Source organism: Candoia aspera, chromosome 5 (genome assembly GCF_035149785.1).
Source record: "Candoia aspera isolate rCanAsp1 chromosome 5, rCanAsp1.hap2, whole genome shotgun sequence".
Taxonomy (NCBI): domain Eukaryota; kingdom Metazoa; phylum Chordata; class Lepidosauria; order Squamata; family Boidae; genus Candoia; species Candoia aspera.
The window spans coordinates 48,796,677-48,816,783 of record NC_086157.1 but is presented as its reverse complement, the minus strand read 5'-3'; the positions used below and the strand labels follow the sequence as shown (position 1 = coordinate 48,816,783).

The 20,107-nt window shown below is 35.6% G+C and overlaps 1 protein-coding gene across 4 annotated transcripts in view; it reads right to left on the bottom strand.

Moving 5' to 3' along the window:
- CNKSR2 (connector enhancer of kinase suppressor of Ras 2) overlaps nucleotides 1-20,107 on the bottom strand; it is a 162,936-nt gene that overhangs the window by 17,151 nt on the left and 125,678 nt on the right. For all 4 annotated transcript variants that reach the window (XM_063305167.1, XM_063305168.1, XM_063305169.1 and 1 more), the window contains 4 exons: nucleotides 19,295-19,366; nucleotides 17,447-17,514; nucleotides 13,990-14,090; nucleotides 11,134-11,665 (listed from right to left, as the gene is read on the bottom strand). In XM_063305167.1, the coding sequence (XP_063161237.1) occupies nucleotides 11,134-11,665; nucleotides 13,990-14,090; nucleotides 17,447-17,514; nucleotides 19,295-19,366 (773 nt within the window). The remainder of the gene's footprint in view (nucleotides 1-11,133; nucleotides 11,666-13,989; nucleotides 14,091-17,446; nucleotides 17,515-19,294; nucleotides 19,367-20,107) is intronic.

Genomic DNA, 20,107 nt, shown 5'->3' with positions numbered 1-20,107 from the left:
TTTGAGTCTGAAAGAAGTGGGAGAGGAAATCGTCCATTCTCCCAGGTGCACATAATAAAAGAGGGTTATGATGTCCTTTCAATGATCCTTCTAAACATTACAATAAAAAAGGAAATGTTGAATTGTCTTGACCTCCCTGGGGTCACATGGGCAATCAGCTGAGACAGGGGAATATTGGCATGAATTTGGCACCTGCCAAATAATCGTGTGGATGGAAGAACATTGTGCCTGGCCCTGAAGAGTCCTTTGCTCAAACTAGAGGTATTATAATCATGTACGTTGTAATGCTCAAAGACCAGCAAATGCCTGGTCATGTGAGTTCTGATTCACAAAAACTTGGACTGCAAATGAGTTTGTTTGTATCACTACAGACTGGCTGTGCTTTTGAAATTTATATTTGGAAAGCTGTTTTCAATTATCTGTTTTTCTGGTTCGACAATTCCATTTATCCTAGTAGGGACAGAAAGCAGCACATGCCACATAAAATTTAGTTAGTATTTGTTCATTCTGACAATAAATCTGAAACTAAAAGTACTTATACCAACTGAAATAAAAAGTTGGTAAAGAATTATTAGGTGACAGCTGCTTTCAGACTTTTATGTGAATTACATTTAGGCACTTATATAAAAATTCGTATCAAACATTCTTCAAGAGCCTTATTTTAGACCTTTATTACTGTGTAAACTAGAAAGCCTCTAATTCAAGTTATTAAGAAAGCATCTGGATACTAAACATATAATATGCTACACTTACCACTGTAATTAGAGAAAATCAGAACTAGGGTGATGAAAATGCCACGAGATCCCCAGTGTATTACAGCCTTATTTAAAGATAGAAACAACCAACAGTGTTGAGATTTGTTTCTGCCTTTGCAGCTTTGTTTCTTTCTGTTTACAAAACCATTCTTGTTATATAATCAACCCAATATATAAACAAAGAAACATTAAGGAAAAACAGAAGAAGCAAGTTAGGCAGTATACTATTCTAATTCTGAAATCAGGGACATTTTTGGACATTCTATTTCATTGCATATAATTCTACTCAGGACTAAAGTAGTATCACTCTTCAGCTTAAAAAAAGCATTCCCCCCCACCCCATTTTTCTGCCTGATTCCATCCTTTTCCTGCCAAATCTCACAAAGCTTTGGGGAGGGGTTAGGGTTCATGTGTCTGTATGTCTGTGTGCGGGGGTATGCGTGCATACTGTTTATCTGGTTTTGTAGGCACTCAATAACAACAGTGCTGTTGCACCATCTGCAGTCCATTACTGCCTTCTCTTCTTCCTTCCCTTTGTCTCCACTTTTCCTATTCCATCCAAGCACTCCTATATTTTTTTTTCTCCCTTGGTTCCTTTCCTCTCAGCAACTGAGCACCTATTCTGCTAAAGAACAGCACATTCAGTTCTAGGAATAAAGAACTTTATAGCAAAGATGAAATATTGATGGTGAATGGATGTTTAAAAGTTTGTTTTAATGGCTAAGTACAGCTGGGCTTAAATAATGGCTTGCACTTCAGAATTCATAGCACCTGATATACCCTAAGCATTTTTTTCAGATGGAACACTTGCACTATTTTGGTATTCATATTAAAGAATAAAATATATAATGAGCTATATATAGAAAAGTATTTGCTTTTTTTTTAGATATGGTATTCTAGAAATTGTATAAATACAAAAGGGAGTATAATATTCAGTATCAATACATCACTAATTGCTGTATCATGTTGCAATGTAACTTATAATTTTATAATATTTCTTTCCGTATTATACATTATCATTCGTTTCAACCTTTTTTACTGAATGGGCTGGTATGTGTGTATTGGTGAAAATACAACTAATGTGAAATATTGAGTTGGTAACATTTCATTATTGTTAAAAAAGCTTGATATTAGCCATTTTATTTTGAATGGTGATCACTTTTTTCAAAAGGTACAAAGGTCATTGCTCATCATACATAAATATTCTGATATCATGGTCCTGCTCCTGCTTAAAGGACATTTAAAGCTTCTCTAACTTGACTGCTCAATATTTTTTATTAATTAACCAATATCTTGTTACCATATGTTATCAGGCCTCAAATATTACGATTTTTAAAAAAATAAATCAATATTTGTAAAGTATGCCAACAGGGTATGGTGGTTAAAGTGTTGGACTAGGATTGAGAAGGTCCAAGTTCTAAACTATTCTCAGGCATGGAAATTCTCTCAATGACTTTTAGAGAGTCATTCTCTCTTAGCTAAACCCACATGGGGTGGCTGTTATGGAGTTAAAATCAAGTATGAGCCCTAGCATGAGCTTCCTTGAGCTCCTAAAAAAAAGGTGTGATACCATCATCATCATCACCCAAAACACTGTATAGTTTATATTGTGTGTCACATCCAAAAGTTTATGTAATTTTTTGCTTCTCACAATAGATTGCAAAATAACATCTTTAAATTCTCATTAAACCCAGGATGGGAAACCCTTGACCTTCAAGTTACTACTAATATCTAATCAGGGCCACAACTAGGGTCTGTGTCACCCGGGGCAAACATTGGTTCCGCGCCCATTTTGTCACCCCTCAGCGTTCATTTTGGCACCCCCCAGCGCGGCACCCGGGGCACATGCCCCTCTTGCCACCCCCCCAGTTGCAATCCTGTCTCTAATTCTCCATGCACATTTAGTCATGTTAACTGGGTTACTGCAAGCTGTAGTACACCACTCTTGGGAAGGTCATAGATTTCTTGTATTAAACAAACAGCAGCTGAGACATGCCTGAAATGGCTTATTATATCCAAGGCTGGGGAATGAACCTAAACCTAAACCTAGGTCTCACAAATTCCAAATTATCACCAGTTGGATTACAATGCCAAATCACTCTTGTTTAAACATGGTTGCCTTTTATATGGCATCTACTATCCTGCCTCCTAAAATGGGAGCTATGTAAATACATGACTAAACAAAAACGAATAAACTAGTATAACATTTATAGTGCTTCATAAAAATATCTATTATACTGGTATTCAGCTTTCCTAATTATTCCTCCCATTTCTAGGTTTTTGTTTATGCCTAGGAATACAGAGAAAAGTAAGAATTAGGGTTCTGCACAGATCCAATTAGAAATGTAATTCATAGCTTGTGCCTGAGAATATCATAACCCAAACATTTTCCCCCCTGGCACTGCATGTCAGCTACAAAGGGCAGCTGCATAAACCCAGCAAAAACCACATCTGCTTTAAGGTGTTCCATCAAGTGCTATGTGTGCTCATGCACATTTCAATCACATTCTGCTCTTCATATCAGTATCTTTCCATAGCCCTGATCAATAAGCCCACAAAGAAATCAAGCTCTGTTTCTGAAAAATAAAACCTTTTTAGCTATGCAATGCTGCCATGGCAAATATCTTAGAAGTTAGAACACATTGGTTAGTGTCTGAACAATCCACCTGAAGCAGTTGTTCTCAGATCTCAATTATGGGGGCAGACATTTGTTGCCTTGGAGATGAGAAAGTGAGTGGGAAGGACAGAAAGAAGAAGGTTTCATAGTTCACTGCAAAAACTGGCAGGGCAAACAGTTTCCGACTTTCCTGTAACTAAGCAAATGATAAAGCCTAAGTGTCATCAGCTGCTGTTATCTAATAAATGTTGTCATAGCAACAGAGATAGGTAATACAGCATACTTTTTACAATAAATTAGGTGAGAATATACCCAAGCTTAAGTATTGGCAACAAAATGCCCACCTTTTCTGATTTGCTTCCATATATCTTAATCAGTTAAAAAAATATTTTGCCCCAGAGGACAAGTGTGAAAAAATAACTGCTTAAATTACTACATGGCAAATTTTGGAGCACAACCTAAGAGCAAAGGAACTTAGTCACACCATTGGTACAGTTAGCTCTATATCAACACCACTTACTGGCAATGGCTTCCCACAGTTAGTCTTGAATTCTTCTACCACTACTTGGAAATGTTGGAGATTTAATCTGGAAGAAGTCTGCATGCAACACTTCATATTTTAACTCTACCATATTTTAACTCCACCATATTTTAGCAATGTTCACAAAAACACTATCCAGCACTGAAAGAATATAGCAATCTAGTATGGATTTCTACCTTGTTCCCAGTGCTTTTTAATTATCCTTGTGAAGCTGCTTGATACAGATACTAGAAATCTGGGAAAGAGTTACACATATATTATACTTGGCAGTCCTGTAATGTTTTTACTATTATTATTATTTATTAAATTTGTACACTACCTGAATCCCAGAGACTCTGGGTGGTTCACGAAGTATGTTATTGTATACAGTATGTGTATATATGAGAGGGAAATATGATCAAATCTAAAAAATGAAACCATAGATTTCAATCCTAATAGAATAAAAATACAATCAAAGCACATCTACACCTAGAACAATGACTCAGAGTGAGCAACTATAAACATTAAATATAAGCTATATAACCTCTAGGATGAGGTGAATACATATATAACAATTCTGTGTTATAATTAGATGAATTAAAAATAATCAGCTTCTCAAACTAAAATAAATAAGTAAGTAAGTAAATATAAAGTCTACTTGGAAGAACTTTAAACAAGCAATAAAGTGTTTTCTGAGAACTGTATACCAAAAGTAAAAAAAAAAGAACATGCTCCACTGATCCTTAATGTCTATCTGAACAAGGATTAATTTGTTCCAGTTTAGGAAGTTGTTTTAGTTATCTCTCATGGAGAGTTGTATATGCAAGGAATCTTCTATATTAACAAAATATGAAGAGAAAAGCTCAAAGAATAAACTGGCTGAAAAAAGTCATTAATTAAAAAATAAACTATTATCAGGGAATGATACAGCACTATCCAAAACTTCAAAATAAAAAATCATGCCTGTTTCACAACGCACATACAGTACCTGTCAAACCAAGAGTATGGGGGACATTGTTTAGAATTTTTAAAAAAATCAAATTGATTCAAAGCAAGACATCTACTCTGTCCCCTATACAGTGCAGTGCAATTGGCATATGATAGCCACTTTTATACTGTAACTACAGTATCCTAAAAGATTAGTTCCTTCTCATTAACAGTCAAATCTATGAATTCTGTTCTAGCAACAGTTTCTGAAAAAAAAATTCAAAGGAAGGCTTACCTAAAATTAAGCTATGATTTTGACAGTTAAAATCTTCAGATGGGGGTCATTTCTTTAAGGTCATATACTCAGTTATGATCCTATCATTAGGCTTTACCCCACAGGCAAGAATGAACTATTTAGGCCACCTTAGAAGAAATCAAAGAGCTGCAGATAAGTAATATTTATTGAATAAGGTTGGAAACCATAACCGAAGTAAATCAGCAACTCCAATAATTCAGAAATAAGCCCTATTTATAGAAGCAAGCATCAAACATTTTGATTTCTGTCCTGCCTATGTAATGGAGTTCTTGTCCCACTCTTTGGGACAAGCTGGCTAGTTTTCTTTTGCCCTTTACTTTTGTAACTGATTCTGATTTACTAATCATGCTTTTTTCCCTAATTGCATAAGAACTAACTCTCATACTACTCCTCTTCCTCGTGCCTAGAGGACCTTGAAACTTTCCTCCTTCCCCTGGCTCAGGAAAGAACTGTGATACTCCAGTAGCTGTTCTCTGTATATCTGTAGAGGTTGCAAAATTCTCCTTTCCCTCACCTCTTCCAAGGGAACTGGAATGTCTACTCCATCTTCACTTCCCAAAGAGTTGGGGGGGAGGGGCGGTGCAGGCCAGATTTGTATCTCCTCCAGAGAGCAAAATGAGGCATAAGGTTTTTAAACATGCAGACTTCCTGATCACACAAGTTCTCCAGATCTGAATTAATCCACCCCAAGGTCTAGTAGAAATGAAGCTGAGAATCAGAGGCAGGCAGAGAAGAAATGTAAAATTCAGTTACAGATTCAGTACTTCACTTCCTCCCGTTGCCCAAGAGCTTATCCAATGCACACAGACTGGGATGAGTCAGGATCCATGTAGGCAGCCATCCTAACATTTCCACTTGTGTGGAATGGCAAACTGAATTAGTGAAGAAGGCATTCTGCTGCATTGCAGGATGTGTCTCCAAATATCCCTTCCAATGAATCAGATAATCCAATCTGGCTTTTCTACATTGGGAATCCAAGGTATATTCTACTTCAAATTCCTTATTCTTTCCAACTGAGACATGGAACAGAGGAATATAAGGAACACAGACGGTGTCCAAGGAGGACTACAAGGAATGGTGGAAAACTGGGTTTCATTGTTACCAAAGCAAAATCAGAATGCAGAAGAGCTGGGAGGCAAAAAAACAAAACAAAACTATTTTAGTGATGAAAAGGCCTGTCACAGATCAGAATTCCACTTAAATGGGACACTTTTTTAGTCAACTGATTGTAATTCTTCCACAAGCTACAAAATAATGTATGAAGTGGCAACGAATAGGGCAGGACAAGATATAAACCACTTTAACATAATCCATTTGGAAGTCTTCAAAAAAATTCCTAAATATCCCAAGTAATCCAAAACAGGCAAATTACAAGCACATTTCTCAAGCTTAGCATATAAGCCATACTGCCACTTGTTCAGCAATGAACAGTGCAGCAAGAGGGTCAGCTGCTATCATGTGGATCTAGAAACTCAAAGCAAGGTTTCCTCCATTATAGCTAGAATAAGGTTGCTGAAATTGACTGTCAGGCTTAATCACACAGAGCAGGAATGAACCACTTAGGACACTTCTCATAAATCCAAGAACAGATGAGATTTACTGAAGAAAGTAAGAAACCATAATGCAAGAATATGAACAACTCCAGTACATCGAGAATGACCCCCGGTATATAGAAACAATGTTCAATCCTTCACTCCTGTTCTAAGGAATTATTTGCCCCCACTCTTTTGGGGCAGCTGGCTTGACTCTCTGCCCTCTGTTTTTGTAACTGTCCAAGTTACTATTACATTATTTTTCATGACTGTGTGAGAACTTCTCACACCATATTCTTGTTGTACCAAGATAATGTAATAGCTTATCCGTGAAATTATAAGGGTACAGAGAACAGCTACAAAGCATATTTCAGCCTAGAAAAGCTCCAAACACTACTTCAGGTATATTTAATAAAAAACACCATGCCCACTGCTACTTGAGAAGTTATATATTCTATATTTTTGTGAACCACATATTACAGTTTGGGGAGTAATTTAGAAATTAAAACTGAAAGTCTGTGTATGAATACCTAGACTGGCCCAGAGTTCCTAAGTCCAGGAGAAGTACCTATTAGAAATGATAATTGGTGTGTGTGAGAATGTGAAAGGCAGATTAATGGCTTTTTGAATGGCCTTTGAATTATAGTGTCAACTACATATGTTAATACATGACTCCATTGTTTTAATATTTAAATAGCAACCATAGGAACCCCAATCATGAACAGACTGTGGGATATAGGAGATTAGTTTAACACTTTCCTTCACACTTGTCTTGGTGAAAACTGCTTTACTTTTTTCCCTCCTAGGAGGAGTTTCCATTGGTGTCAGTGGAAGTCTCATTGAATACAGGTTACCGTGCACCCTTTATATCTTCATTAGGCTTCAGAATGGTCTCATGGTTAAGGAATGATGGAATCCTTGTTCAAACTAGTTGGCAGAGGCAGCTACACCTTTATTATGGACAATCTGCCCTTGTACTATACGTTTGGCAAAAATGATTCTATCCTCACCAGGATATACCTGATTGGGATAATCCTGCCTGTAATAGCCAACATATTTCATATAAATATGTAAAGTATGTCTTTTGTCTTGAACAGAAGTCTGAATCTTTTCAAAAGGACTGACAGTGGCATAGTATCTTACTATTCACAAGGCCTCAGGCAGTATTTTTTAATTACACTTTGCTCTATATTGCTTTCATATTTACTGAGACTAGACAAAACTGGTCTGTCACATAAAAGCCTAAAGTGAACTGAAACATTTCACAGTGTGTGCCTGTATTCTAAGTCTGTCCTGATAAACTGCATAATCAGCAAATTTAGCATCTTATAGGAAAATGTATTTCGATCAAACTGAGCAAGCCCAGTACTTGGGTGATCTTCTCTCTCACTATCAGCAGGTGATAGTGAAAGGGACTAAGTCACACCTGTGGGAAAGTGAGGGGACAAAGTCTAACAAAATAAAAAAGCATAATCAAGTTGTTTAATTATGAACATGCTGAGACTAAAAATGGCTCTTTTTATATTAAAAAATTGTTACATAATTATAAAGACAGGCCAATATTAAGGATACTGAAAGTTTTTATTTATAAACTAATTCCAAAACAAATTGTATTATTTACAAATGGATATCAAAATTTGCAATGGATTTTCCAGTTGTACAGCTCAGGAAGAAAAGTGTGGTTATTCCATCACATCTGCTGCAGGACCAACTGCTTTTGGTTTTTCCAGCTGTAACATAGTTGATAGCCATGCTATGAAATCATATAATATGAATTGTAACTTTAAGAATTAGTGCCTCAGTGTGCTGCTTCTTCATGCCCCCCCTGCCAAATCTTTCCTGTATGTGTAACTTTTCTGTATCCATAAGCCTGAAGACAGAGGTTCATATTTACATGCTGCTCCAAGAGACTTTTTGTTTTGTTTGTTTTGTTTTGGTAAAATGCAATATAGACATACTATAAAATTAAAGCCCAAGCTACTTAGGTAAATTACAGTAAATCCAGAAACATGCTACAGTATATTCAAGAAGATTAAAAAAAAATGAAATGGAGGTCTGTATTTTGGTACTTCGTACCAAGTGGGTGCATATTGTTCAATGATATGTTTCTCTCTTGAGTGTAACAGTTCCTGGAACTTTCTGAAGCTGAGAAGCAACCAGAGCAAATCAAGATCCTGTAAGGCTGTTTCATAGGACTCCCAGTGTCTTCTAAGCATATGCATGTATGCCCAGAAGACACTTCCACTGAGATAGGTGGCAAAGCCTATGATGTTTAAGACAACTTCTACAGAAGGCTTTAAACTTATAGTAATCAAGTGTAAAATACCCACAATTCTAACTCATTTCATACTGTTATATACAGACACTACTAAAAATACGTACAAAGAAAATGTGCTTTTCAGTTCTTACATGTATAAATTAATTCTAAATCATACTACTGTGGTTCAGTGATTTTGGTACCATATGTTGTGTACTTTTAACCATTCATCATAACTTATTGGATATATTTGTGTTTATGTATATATCCATCACCCTGCTCCATTCACGGTAAGCAACAAGATGCAAAGCACAGAAAATAAGGAGTAAGTCAAAGAAATTAAAGACATAAGAGAAAATAAAATCTAACACAATCTAGCTTACACCAACACCTTTCACTATATACCTCCATATCTATTTAATTATGCAAACATTCTTATTTCTATCATGTCCATATACTTCTTTATACATTGCCTTTTGTTCCTTAACATTTGTCATTTCTCTTCTGTAAGGATATGATCAACTCCACTCATCCATATCTTTCCCTTTCCTCTCAATCCATTCACTTTTCCTACATTTATTTGTTATGTAATTTGTTTTGTATCTCATTCATTTTCTCCATACAACCAAAGTATCTCAACATATTGATTTCATATTGGTCATATTATATTCAGTTGATATTCATTCATCACCCAAACATTCTCAACTAATCAGGCACATTTCTATAACAATACATATTACTTGATATGATTTTATAGCTTGGGACATCCAAAATGTTGTGTCATATATGCACGTTTATTATATTAAAGTGATTTATTACCATCCAAGTCTATTCTAGCCAAAATCTCTTGAGAACAAATCAATGGGGTAGATTTACATATCTATGTGTTAGCCAACGATGCACAATATTCAGATATACTTCTAAAATAATAAGGGAGCTGGAAAAAAGTATTACTGTTCTAAGTATACATAAAGTAGGGAGATGCTATTATTTTGTACCTCCCTTTCTATATGGTGTGAAATCTTTAAAAAAGTATTTTTTCTACTTTTAGGGCTATAGCAAGACTTGTTCATCTTTCTTCCAGTAAAAATGTCTTTTAAGGTAACATGTTAGTATCCTCAATCACAGCAAGTATGTTGTTTTTCTTAGTAATTTTTATAAGTCATTTTATAACAGCCTTTTCCTACTTTTGATGTATAGAGGGTATAGTGCTGTTACCCACAGAAAATGTATGAAGTTGAAAAGATTTCAAATCCTTCCATATGTATTGGTGAAAATGCAATAGTCATAAGCTAGGAAATTATAACTAATTGTGCTTCTCTAAAATTTCCATTTGTTTTTGAATGTAAGGTTACTATTAAGGACACTCAAGCCAAGCAATAAAAATGTAGCAGCCCAACTGATGTACATGTATGCATATGTGTATATTCTGTGTATACACATACAGATACAAAGAAAGTAAGAGTCAGTAAAGTAAATATAATGTTCGTAACCATAGTAACAATGACTTGAGGATTCAGCTTCTATACTCAGCATTTAATATGTTTATACTTGGTATATGTTTCTTTTACTGGACACAGCACATAGAACATGAAATATTGCAATGTTGGTGAAAAAGTATTTTGCTGGACATTTACTTTTTAAATTAACATCCAATTAGAACTAACTCCTTAGTCTGACTGCACAAATAGCTTCTACAGATGCGACCATACTTATAAAGGATTCCAAGAAAACAACACGCAAACTCAGAGCTGCTTGTTAACTACCATGCTGTAGTAGTCTATGGGCATACTTTTCAGAAAGGCGACAGCTCAGACCACTCTAAGCATCTCTTCACTGATTTATGAAATGAAGCCTTACACAATGGAAGAGACTCCTATTTCATGAAACATCTGCTTTCCAAAGTTCACACTCATAAAAAAAGAAACTACCATACCCAAATCATACATACATCAGCAAGAGGGGTGTTTAAAAGTCCCACATAATGTATGATAATACCTCCATAATTACTGCACTGTAAATAAAGTTTTCAAATACACTCTGTTGAGATATTGTATTCAACAATATCTAAATGCTAAAAAAACTATTTCCACCATGTGCAGAACAAGTTAATTCAAAACCATCTATTTAATCCCATACATTTCTTTTTTCAATATGCAATTATTTCTATGAAAATTGTTTTAATGATGACGACATGATCTGTGCTTACTTTCATTTGATTGATTTTCTTGTGCAATTTTTCCTCCTTGTTCCTCTTCTTCTTGCTCTCTTTGTGGCACTTCTTCGTGATGGCTTGAAGCACTGACAGAAAGCATATGGCAGCAGTGATTGAACCCGCCGTCTCGTGGCAGAGTGTAACTGCGGGGCTTTTCCCCATTCCCGTTTACAACCTGCATTCGTTCACCCTCTAAAGGAAAAGGGCCGTAGTGATCCTGCAGATGGCATTTCTGAGTAGGAAGAGTTGATTGCCGCCTGTGTTCTGGAGAGATAACAGCAGAGTCAGAAAACACTGAATCCTCAAGTGGTAGAGTCTGAAGGTAGTGTAGCCCTGAGCTTGTCAGTGGTGTTTCTATTAAATCCTGCCAAGACCGTCGCTGGCTTGCTGTTTTGCGGACGGGAGATTCAGTAGTACTCCCTACTGGCTCCTGACGGAACTCTTCATGTGAAGACTGGGACTGAGAAGTTTCAGTAGATGACAGTCGACTATGCTTTGGTTCCACAAAAGGACTTGCACAACTCATCTGCAACAGGAATACACATTCTGGCTTGAAGACAATGATAAAATAAGCATACGGTATACAATTAGGTAACTGATTATATACTATAGCTCTCTTAGTTACATATTCATTTTTTTTTAAAAAAAGCATGCACATTAGGGCAGTGTGTTCAAAAAATAACTGCTTTCAAAAAGATTCAGAAAAAGTGCTTCAGACTAATCTGTTATTTGTAGACAGCAGGAGAATTTAAAGCAAAAACATTATGGCTATTTCTTGAGAAGATATTTTGTCACATACAGTATATAAAATACACATTGGGAAGGACTAGAAGTCAGGTATTAAGTATTTTAAATTGCTTTTCGACCTCTATGTATCTGCATCTCTATTATTCCTTGTTTTGTATATTTCTATTTGATTCTATCTTCCAAATAATACTCTTCAAATTTTAAAGAACAAGATAATGCCTTAATTGCATGTAATCCAACTTCTTGATTAAAAGGAGTTATTTTTTGTAAAAAAAAAACAAGTTAGCTTTTGCTCCAACTTACATGTTAATATAGATGACATGTTAATGACAAACAGTAATATATACAGTAAGGATAGCCTATAAGCATACATGACAGGAGATTTGAAATCCCCATCAGAGGCCATTAGGTCCTTAGTTGCTACAGGTCAACAGGCAGATCCCTGGAAAATGACTTACAGTATTCATCAGTACCTTTGGAATTCTCTTGCATAAGCCCACATTTGCAGTAGTTGAAAAGCCATTTTCATCTGATTTCTTCACATTTTCTAAGACCTTTAGTTTTACCTTTTAATCTCTTTTATTTATGTGGGGATTATTGAAGACTACTTCCATTTGGCTACTCAGAACAACATCACTAAAAATCTCTGTTGCTCCTATGGCAGTGGCATGAATGAAATTAAAAAAAGAAACCCAACAGCAAACATTGAAACACTGAAGGCAAGAATGGAGCAGATGTGGGACATCTCTGTTTAATTACCTTGCTTAATTATCCAACAAATTATATACCACTTTTAAATCAGGGCCAGATCAACATTTCTGTAAATATTAATAGTAATTACTTCTAAAGAGTCACCACTTCTTTAGAACCACTAAGTTAATAGTAACTTCTAAATTTATTAACCTCCTTTAACTTTTTTAAAATAACAACTTTTTGTGTATTTAACATATTGTGTATTTATTGTAGTGCCAGGGTTTTCATAGGGTAAAGGGTTCTTTAACAGCACTTCCTAGAATGTGATCACATACTATATAATGGCTCCAGGAAGTATGTGTAAGAATCTCATATCTTCAAAGACTTGTGTGCTACTGTAAGTGACAGGCTTTTAAAGTTGTTGTTGTTTAAAATATAGAATATAACATTTGGCTACCTTGTAAATTTGAGAATATCCATCTTCCAAGTTAATTGTTTTTCAAGTAAAAGGATAAAGAGACCTGAGGGACCGTCTCATCCCCATAACATCGACCAGCCCCACCTGGTCAGGCAGAGAGGGCATGCTATGGACCCCATCAGCGAAGGATTTTCATCTAGCGGGGTCCAGGAGGCAGGTTTCTCAGCAGGGGCGCCCGCCCTTTGGAATATCCTGCTCCCAGAGTTGAGATGGGTTTCCTCGCTTCTGGAAGAATTTGAAGACCTGGTTCTGCTGCCGTGCTTCGGATGGCGAGGGTAACAGCTCCACCTGAGGATGGTTGGCGCCATAGCACCCCTATTGTTTGTGATTCCATCTCCTCTTGGATTTTACATTTATTATCTTATTTATATTTTTAGATTGTAATTTAGGTTTATATGTTTTTATTATTACTTTTATTGTAAACCACGTGGAGTCCCCCGTTGGGGGGAGATGGGCGGTGATATAAATTTAAAGAATAAATAAAGAATAAATGTATTTTCATCTGAAGGATTACACACTTTCCTGGAAAATACTATATACTGGCTAACAAAGAAATCTTGTTTGTATTTTAGTTAAGTTTGGCAATATGCAATTAAAACTAGTTCTTTTTTGGATATGCTAAGACTTTAACAAGTGCTGCTCTACTATTTAAATGGGAACTGGAAGCTATAGCAGCTTTAGCTGACAGTTTACATCTCTTCTTGTTTATGCACTGATTTAGGCTGCTTACCTATATTTTTATGGTAAAAATGTAAAACAGGATTTCCTAGTATCAAGCGTCTACAAAAGTAGTACTTTGGATATCATCCACCATCAATGCTCCAATGCAAAGTCTGTAAAATATATGTGCTTCCATTTTAAAACATTTGTAAACAAGATTTATGCAGACAGCTATGAGCAATGATAACTAATTATTACACTTAATCACTTACTGAAGGAGGTCGTGGGTATGTGTCATATGGTGGAGGTGGACTGTCTTGTTTAGGTGTTGAAGGTGTGTCTACTTCTTCTTTATCACTTTCACTCCAATAATCTAAACAAATTAGAAAGCCAGAAACTTGATTTACCGTGGAACAAATGTTGACAAGTGTTTAAGTAGCATCAACCTATAAAAATAGCCTAAAGAGAGTAATTAATAACGGATACAGATTTGTAATATAAATCTAGCATGACTTTCCCATTAGAAAGCCTAATGGGATCCACTTAAGAAATCATCTAGACAAACTATTTCAGTGATTCTACTGAAACTTAACATTGCAGATATGTCTCTATGTTAGATCCTTAGGTATTACCAGTTCCTGCTTAAAATAGGTAGGAATATATCAGACCTAACAAGTGATGTGTTTCCAAAATTTCACCAGATTTTTAAAATACAAAGAGAAATAAATAAAAAGTAACTTGTTATCTAGAGAGGTTCACAATAAATACCAAATACCAAAATTAATATCAGGCTTCACATTAGGCGAAGGGATGGTCGCAAATCTTTCCAGACACTTAATCCAGAAATTGGCTTACTACCCAGAATGGTTTTGGACACTATTTGAATTGTTTCATGTCTTTATTAAAGACAAGAATGAAGCCATATAAAGAGATTTGTCCACTTCAGGACACAGACATTGAAGTCTTTATCATTTGTCTGTGCCCCAGGATTTCAATTCCAGCCTTCTTTTCTCCTGCCTTTCCAGGTCAACAGCTACTGGGCCATTCTTCTAATAGCCTTGGAAGGCATCTGGCCCTAATGGTTTTTTCTAGCATGATAACTAGTTGTTTCTGCCTTGCCAGGCTCATTTCCTATACTACTGCCTTCCATATTTTCTCTGTCCCTTCCAGGACTGGAGGTGTCAAGCACTTCTCCTCTGACTATTTCTAGTCATGGGTGGCTGGAGGGCAATGCATTCTTCCTTCCTTTTCTTCTTCAGAGGGAATGAGTGAGATCTTCTCCCTTTCAAGCTTCTCATTCCTCCCTCCTCCTGACATCAAGAACAGGAAGAGTGAGTGAGAGTGAGTCTGTCTGTCTGTTTGTCTATCTATCTATCTCCTCTTAATTTGGAACTCTCCCATTCTAAAACTCTGTCATTTGGAGGTGGGTGGGAACAATCTCTGTCTCCCTTGTTGGTCGTACAAATATCTCCTCCATAAACAAGTCATCTTTCCATGCAGTGTTCAAATGGCTGGCATATGATGTAGCTCTTTTGTGTGGCCAGGCAGGTGCATTGGGCTTGTGGAAATGTCAGAACGTGTGTGTATGATAAGTCAGTGACTTTCCAATGAAACAAACGTAACAGGCTGCCCCTCCTGCACCAAAAGTCCAAAATACTTCCACCTGAAATTCTTCCTTCTTCTCCTCTGAGATAGAATTTGCAAATGTGCTCAGGCAGGAAGAGAGGTATTTAAGGCCAAAGCAGGAAGAGAGGCATTTAAGGCAAAATTATAGAAAACTAGATTTTTTATTCATTGTAACTGGAAGCTACAGGCAAAAGACCACAGGATTGATCTCTGCAGTAGTGTCAATGGTCCAATCCATTATTAGACAGTCATGTAAAGGAGAAAAATCTGCTAGAAAGTCAGAAGTGATATTTAACAGTGATGGGGGGAAACTTCATGAGGATGGTCAGCTGCTCAAAGAGTAGATGGCAGCCATGGCCTGGGGTGGGGGGTTGCTGTTTTTCTTAGACACCAATTGAGCCCATTCCTGGACTAGGAGGCCTTGCTCATGGTGATTTATGCCTTAGTGATCTCCCATCTGAATTACTGAAACAGGGTTGCCCCTGAAGAGCACTTGGAAGCTGCAGCTGGTCCAAATATATTTAGTCATTATGGTGGGTGATTTATTTTCAGGTGCTGTGTATTTTACTTTTTGTATTTCAATTGTTTTTATTTTTAAAATTTTGTTCACCACCCAGGATCACTTGCTGAAATGGACGGTCATACAAGTTGAATGTATCAATAAAATGCAGCAGCACCAGCAGTTTTTGGCATTCCTCATTACACCCATGTAACACAGCTATTCCATGAGTTACAAAGACTCCCAGTAGGCTTCTGGGTACAATTCAAAGTGCTGGTCATCACCTATGAAGCCCTCTTTGGCACTGTGCCAGGCAACTTGCAAGACCACCTTCTTTCTGCTTGCCCCACCAGATCTAGTAGTCAGGGCTTACTCTGGGTCCTTTCTATCAAACAGTAGAAGATACTTCTATTGTTACCCCTTCTCAATGGCAGCACCTGCCCTATGGAACATCATCCCTCAGTAGATCTGAATGGTCCTGTTAGCTTTTCGCAAGGCACTGAAGAGCTGTTTCCCCAGACATTTGGATTAGGTGGGTATTATTGATGTCAGGTGTTTTTGTTTTTGTTTTGTGAGTGGGATATTGTTCAACCTTGGATGCCAGACAGTTATGTGTGGCGGATTTTCTGGTTTTAATTTTTGTAAGCCACCCAGGTCATTTATATGAGATGGTAGCTATATAAATAATATAAATAAACAAGTAAATAAATAAATAAATAAATAAGTTTAGAAAGAAGTGCTAAATGAAGATCCCCTGTAGATGTTTGTGTGAGTGCATTTCAATATAACTGTATATCTACCTATAATATAGACACATAAACAGACATAATACATTCTTATAGACATTTATAATCATAGCATGTATTCTGCAGGTGTATTACTCTGTAATAAAAGGTTATTAAAATGGTAGCTATATATTTTAAAGTTCTTTACTACCTGGCAAGACAGAAAAATTTTCAACACTGATCATTTAATATAGCTTTTATTAAACCCACTACAGGACTTTCTAATTTAACCATTAAAAAGTCACATATTGAACTGATTAAAAAAACCAGCAATCTTGCATAGTTCAATATTCTAAGCAAAACTCTATTGCTCTATGTACTTTTTCTTGATAGAAGAATCAAAGGCTAAATCCCATTTGTGAATTAAACTTCTGCTTGCACAAAGGGAGCTTCTGTTCCTCTCATAGCTCATGTATTTATTCTTGGGCTGTCATGGAGAATCATCCAACCTCCAGAGTTGGGAATATACAAGATAATAAGTGGAAAATTATTTCATAAGTAGTGCCATAATACTAGTGGAAAGGTATAAAATGCATAAAGTCTTTAATTAGTCGCAAAAGTTAAATTAATTAAATAAATAAATAAATAAATAAATAAAATCAATTTGCTTCAGAATGTTTGATTCATCAGCATAAACCAAGCATGCACTGAAAATGTATTTGATTTCTAATAAATTACTGCATAATGCTAACAGTTTCTGCATCTGAAGGAAAATTCTTACACAAAGAATAGTTCATTTTTCTGGAATGCACAGAAAAAAGCAACAATTTACTTTCACTAGGAGGTAAACTGAAGTAGCAAAAGTAATTAACTTTTTACCTTGTTCTTGTTTGATCCTTTCCCTTTCTGCATACCCAGCAGCAAGCATATTAATTCTGTTCAACCACCTGAAATAACATTTTCAATGAATTACTGACATGACTGATACATTATAGGTCATTTATTAAAATTATAAAACTTTTGGATAAGATCAAGGCAGCAAAGCTCCTTGCTAGTTTTATCATTAGGTCTTCAGTATGTAAACTGTAAAAATGTAATGTTTTGAGATATTGAAAGCTCCCAGAAATTTTTTTTCTCACAGATGCCAAACTATTTATACTATTGTTCATCATACCAACAAGAAGTTTAAATATAAAGTGACATGTCTTTCTGAAAGCAATCAGGCTTTCAAGATTCTGTTACTGTAACTGATAGCAGTAGAATATAATTCCAGTGAAACTTGTGGAGTTTGTTTCCTGACTTAATCCACCTTGAAGAGCTGTCATGCTAATATAGTTGGTCTATTCATAGGCAAAACAAAATGGAACAAAGCAAAACAAACAAAAGGCAAAATCTGAATTTTAGATCTCAGCCTTACGCACCTATTTCTTTAAATCTGGTGGGCTTCATATCCTTACTAAAGCTTACACTGTATGCAATTATTTTTAAAAAACCAACCTTGCTAGGAGTTTTGCCAGTGGTTACATTCCAAAATGAGTAGAACAGGTATATAAACTAAACTTGCAAAGCCAGTGTAACTTCTTTTCCATAACCCAATGTGAGATTTCTAGCATAATGTGATATACATTATTTTTTATTACTGTTTCAATAATTATTTTTATTACTGTTTCATAAAAAGTAGTAGTACAGAGAACCACTGAGGACAATATTATCTAGTAATAGTAATTTGTCATTATATTTTTAACTATACTGAGTTTAAAAAATATATACATTTCATCATAAAACCTAATTTCATTTCACAAATATCTTCCTTTTGAAAGACTTAATCTGGCTTAGACAGGGAAAATATACCTGTTGGAAGAGCAGAATGCTCTGACTACATCGGAATATACTGTACTACCCTACTCATTTCAGCAGTACATAGTAAAATTTGGATATGCACATATTGTTCTTGTTTAATATCAGGAAGTATGCTACCTGCTATGCAACATTATCAGTACGGAAGAAAACAGGGTAGTGACTGTACGGGGTGTTCAATCAAGTTTCAGAACTAGAATGTATGTGCCAATCATGCTGGTCTGTGTTATTGGACTTTCTTTGAAATAATCAAGAATGGTTCCCTGCAAACAATCCTATATGAGCTCTATTACCAGAATTAACAAAATTACATCACATTATGAGTATTGAATATATTTCAGCATTTATGTGGTCAAATATTTGGAAAATATGCATAAATAATGAAAATTGTAAGCATACTGAAAGATGAAGTATGGGTAATAATTAGCACTGATTTAAAGGTCCTTTTTTAAAACTAAGGTTATGTTAACTACAAAACATTAGAAATCGATCTATAAAATCTCAGCCCTTTTAGATTTCCTCCAGCTGGAAAACCATAGTACAGTGATCATAATTATTTTGGCACAGTAATACCAAATTATTCCACTAATTCACAGTTTTTGGTATGCTATTTTCATTTGTGAATTTTTATTGAAAATAGTGTTTGTTTTGTACAACAGATTATTCTCTCTTCGAAATAAGTAGAAACTGTCAAAACATTATCTTTCCTCAAGTGGAAAGACAACAAACAACAAATTCATGAACACAGGAACTTTCCTTAGGTGTCTCCGGCGGGGGGGCAGGGGGTTGTTGGTGGCCAGTGTAACAAGGGATGAAATGTGTGTCATGATATCAAAGAACAAATCCTACAATTCTTTGAAAATGAATTACCTGTTCAAATCATCTTGATGTTCAGCAGCAAAGTAAAAGCTTTTGATTTTAGGATGGCAGGCCTTGAATGCACTACACAGAAAAAATACCAAAAAAATCATAAGAAAATATTAAATATAATACTGCATTCATTTCAGTATTCATGCTCTTCTTTTGTAAAAAGAATCTGCTTTCATAAATTGATGTCAAGAGTATTTTTATGCCTATTTCTGTTTTTAATTGAAATACGCATGTGTAAGAATCACATAATGCCCTTAAAGTATAATTTGATACAAGTCTACTCAAGAGTATGGTGAATTCAATAGGACTGATGCTGCAATTCTACAGATGCATCTCTAGATGTGTCATTGGAGCATACTTCTTCGTAGTTGAAGAGGAGAAAAAATGTTTTTGACAATCTATTACAATAATGAAATTATTCACAGTAATGGCAAATTGCATGGATCTGTTTCTTTTCAATAAAGTATAAAAATAACTTCTTCAAAATTGGAGCAGGATTTCTCAAAGTGTGTCCCATGGAACCTAGGCTTTCACAAGAACTTGACAGGGTTCCATGAGAGACTGTTCCATGAGGGAAAAGAAGTTCATTCAAATGCAGCCAATTTTCTAACTTGAGCTTTGCCTCTGGATCAGGGCTTCCCAGGATTACTTTTTAGCAGGTTCCTTAGCCTGAAAATATTTGAAAAGTTCATCCTGAATTAAAGCACCAAGCCTAGTTCTAAGGTATTACAAAGAAATAAGCTTCTATTAATACAAACAAATCATTTGTGAAATATGAAAATTTTATACCATCATCTTTTTCAAGCACAGTAA